The 4,094-nt window shown below is 36.6% G+C and overlaps 1 protein-coding gene across 1 annotated transcript; it reads left to right on the top strand.

Moving 5' to 3' along the window:
• Positions 1-623: 623 nt before the first annotated feature.
• AK88_04959 (glycerol kinase) lies at positions 624-2,129 on the top strand (the record flags this gene model as incomplete). Its single annotated transcript, XM_012482563.1, has 1 exon — positions 624-2,129. One exon carries the CDS (start codon positions 624-626, stop codon positions 2,127-2,129), a length of 1,506 nt encoding a protein of 501 aa, XP_012337986.1.
• Between the last annotated feature and the right edge of the window lie 1,965 nt (positions 2,130-4,094).

The raw sequence follows: 4,094 nt of genomic DNA, 5'->3' as shown, positions 1-4,094 counted from the left end.
ACCTCCATGCGTACATCTGTACATGCGCGCGCGTGAATATTATATATATGCGCAGCTTTTTTTTTTTTTGGAAGTAGGTTTTTTTCTACATGAACACACCTCGCTTATGTTGATATATTTGTGAGGACCATCCAGTCGGCTAAAATCTCCTTCTACAGTACACGAAAAAAAAAAAATAAACAGCCACAATATGTGAACTTGTGCCTAACTATTACAAACGCAGTAAATGATTTTTTGTGAAAATAACTGCTTTGGGCTTGTTGTAAAAAGTTCTGCCCTAGGGGGTTAAATAATATTTGTATGAGTGTTGGTGCGCACGAGTATAATTGTATGTTTATATATATATATATGTAGGTTCGTACAGATGTTTATGTAGCCCGTCGCCTCTGCGTATCTGAGTGCACATTTGTTCTGGTTTTTTTTATTTTTATTTTATTTTTTTTTTTTTTGCGACATCGTCGTTTATTTTCAGGTAGTGTGTCCCTAAAACGGGAGGAAGCAGTGTTTGGGGTGTAAAGCTGTTACATTTTTTTCTTCTTTTTTTACCGTTCCATCCGCAATCCCCCTTTGCACTCCACGCATCGTTGCACACGGAAAGCTGCCTTTATAGAAACTAGTTAAAAATGAATGTGATATTGAGCATAGACCAAAGCACCCAATCCACGAAGCTGATTTTCTTCGATGAAGAATTGAATGTGTTGCTTATAAATAGTCTGAACCATGAACAAAAATGTTTCAAACCCGGGTGGTACGAACATGACCCAGTTGAAATAATTAATAATTTGTATACCCTGATGAATGATGGTTTGAAGGCTCTTAAGGAAAAGTACAAAGAGGTAGTAGTAAAATGTATAGGAATTACAAACCAGAGGGAGACGGTGATCATATGGGATAAACGTACAGGCAAGCCTTTGTACAATGCCATTGTGTGGTTGGACACGAGAGTAGAAGATATGGTTGCTGAATTTTCAAAAAAGTATAATAATGATTATTTTCAGCAGAAGACAGGAACCTATTTTAATACTTATTTTAGTGCGTTCAAAATTTTATGGCTAATTCAGAACAACACAGAGATTAAGAAGAAGGTGGATGATGGATCTGCCATCATAGGTAACATAAATACATGGCTGATATACAATTTAACAAATGGAAATAGCTACACAGATGTGACAAATGCATCTAGGACCCTGTTGATGAACATCAACACATTAGAGTGGGATGAAGAATTGTGCAAAATGTTTGGCATTACAAATATGTCCGTTCTTCCAGAAATTAAATGTAACAGTTTCAATTTTGGCGAGGTCGTATGTGAGCAAGTACCTGAATATGCGGGTGTGCCAATTACAGGGTGTATTGGGGACCAACAGAGTGCATGTATAGGACAGGCTATTTTTGATGAAGGAGAAGCTAAGTGTACTTATGGTACTGGTGTTTTTTTACTTATAAATACAGGATACAACGTGGTGTATTCTTCTTGTGGTTTAATTACAACGGTGTGTTACAAATTTAATGAAAATGATCAGGCGAAATATGCTTTGGAGGGTTCTATAGGTACGGCTGGTTCAGGTGTATCCTGGTTGATGAAGAATAATTTAATTTCGCATCCTAGTGAAGCTAGCTATATTATGGAAAACTGTGAAGACACAGGAGGGGTGGTGTTCGTACCAGCGTTTAGTGGTTTGTATGCCCCTAGGTGGAGATCAGATGCCAGGGCATGTATAACGGGTATGACATTCAATACGGAGAGGAAACACATTGTTCGATCTCTTCTAGAAGGAATCGTTTTTCAGCTGAACGAAATTGTGTACTCGCTCATCTCAGATATGGGCATAGAAATGCTCCACGTGTTACGGTGTGATGGAGGAATGACAAAGAATAAAGCATTCATGCAGTTCAACTCGGATATTATAAACACAAAAATCGAAGTGTCAAAGTATGCAGAAGTAACTGCACTGGGGGCTGCTGTGCTGGCTGGTCTGGGGGTCAAAATATGGAAGGATTTAGATTCTGTTAAAAGTTTAATACGGAATAGCGATTCTACTTTTAATTCTAAAATGGATGAAAAAAATAGAAAGCAGAAAATTTCCGAGTGGGCAAAGGCAGTCGAAAGGTCACTTGTGCAGATGTAGCGTGTGTTGACCTTTGTATTAAAGAGGCAGGCCCGTTACCTCTTACTGCTCTCTTCTCTCCCTCTGTGTGACCTCCCTCACGTGCCCTGTGTTTTGTGCACACCCGTCAGCTTCTTTTTTTCGTGTTCGCTGGCTACACCTTTGCCTGTGTGCGACTGTATATGCATATGTGTATATGTATACATCATATTTGTGTGTTCGTTCCTTTGAGGAAGTACGACATTTAACTAAAATAAACGCATGTGTTGCACACGCGTGTATACACCTTGTACATATTTTTGCACAATTAAGTTCACCGCGTTATAATTAAACGAAACAGGAACAAATATCTAATCAGTGCTTGGGCTACTGACGGGGATAAATTTAACGAAAAAAAAAAAAATATTTTTTTTTTTTTTATTTCCTTATTTATCATTTTCATTGTGGACCAGTTTCGATGAGCTGCAAAGCGAAAGATCCGATTTAAAAAAAAAAAAAAAAAAATTCAGAATAGACAAATTGTGAACATTGGGTTTGCCACGACGAAACCCATTATCGCAATAAATGCGTTTATAACCCTGCAGTGTGCTTCTTTGCCTCATACGAATTTTCCCTGTTCTAGTTTTCCTTTATTTTTCTGAGCGCCAAGGGGGGAAATTTTTTAAGAACATTATGTCACCATTGGTGTACGTTTTGGAAAAAAAAAGGGAAAGGGATTATTATTTTTTCCCATCAAAATGAACAGTTTGACCGTTTATCAGCGCCCACAGGAGTGTTCCTTGTAGAAGACGCACTGGAAAGCGCAATGTGCTTAGTTCATTGGTCAGTTGTTCAGGTGTTCAGCTGATTTATAATTTAATTTTCGTAAAAAGAAGTGTGTACAAATTTAGCCAACATTTCTCACTATCACATGCGGAGCGCAGCATTAACGTTTATGCGCAACGGTGAAAGGACAGCAACGCGCAATTATTTTACTCTTCTTTGGGAAAAAAATAGGAAAAGATAATTTTTCATGTTGTTGTATAATGTTCGAAAGTGCGGTCAGGTTAAGAATAATTCCCTGATGAGGAGACGTGCGGAATGTGGACAAAAACAATTGTGCTCATTATTTTTATCAAAATATGTTATAATGTTCATGTAGACTGTTTTAAGGGTAAATTTTCGTCTTCCCCTTCTGCATGGAAAAATAATTGCTGACATGGGTTAAAAGCGATATGATGTTGTTTAGTAGAAAACGGCGAAATCGTTTGGAAACTTTCATATTGCAAAGGCACTCCAAATATGAGTAAATGTATATGTTAACGGGAATTGATACAGTTGTATACTTAGTTGTGTGCAGCCTTACGTGGAAATTTTTAGCAAATTCAAGCGAGGAATTCAGCTTTCCCCATAAAATGTAGTACATTATATACATATATAATGTATACACCAATTTACGCCCCATTTTTTTTTTTGTGTTAGATAAATGTGAAAATAAACTGTGTAGAACGGAAAAAGGGGAAAAAATAGCCACCAACCTAATGCGATGCAATTCGTTTGTTACGCGTTGCGCGGTTGCGGTTGAAAATTTTCTGCGCATTTTACTTTGCATGTTGCTAGTAATTTTTTTGCCGTTCACCTTTTTACTTTTATTTTTTCCCTGCTGCACATTCATTAGTGAACTTTTTAAATCGTATTTTTCCCATTGTTCAGTCCATTTTGTTCACTTTTAGGAGTGCGATTTGTTCTACAACTTTTCGATGGCAACAACGGGATATTTGCAGATTTGGCGGTACCACCAAATTGTCGCTTGCAACCCGTTTTTCTTTGTTTTTTTTTTTTTTGTAACAGAACGGGATGTTTCGCTTTTTTTTTTTTTTTTTTTTTTTTTTTTTTTTGAATAATTATTGCAAATTGACAATATATGTGTAAAGTCAATTTTTTTTTTTTCTTTATACACTAAGTAAAATTCACATGAACAGTTCACATAAATTAGAAAAAAAAAAA

The sequence above is a fragment of the Plasmodium fragile genome (assembly GCF_000956335.1).
Source record: "Plasmodium fragile strain nilgiri unplaced genomic scaffold supercont1.84, whole genome shotgun sequence".
NCBI classification, from domain to species: Eukaryota; Apicomplexa; class Aconoidasida; order Haemosporida; family Plasmodiidae; genus Plasmodium; species Plasmodium fragile.
The sequence above is the reverse complement of the archived record's forward strand: the minus strand, read 5'-3'. Positions and strand labels throughout refer to the sequence as shown.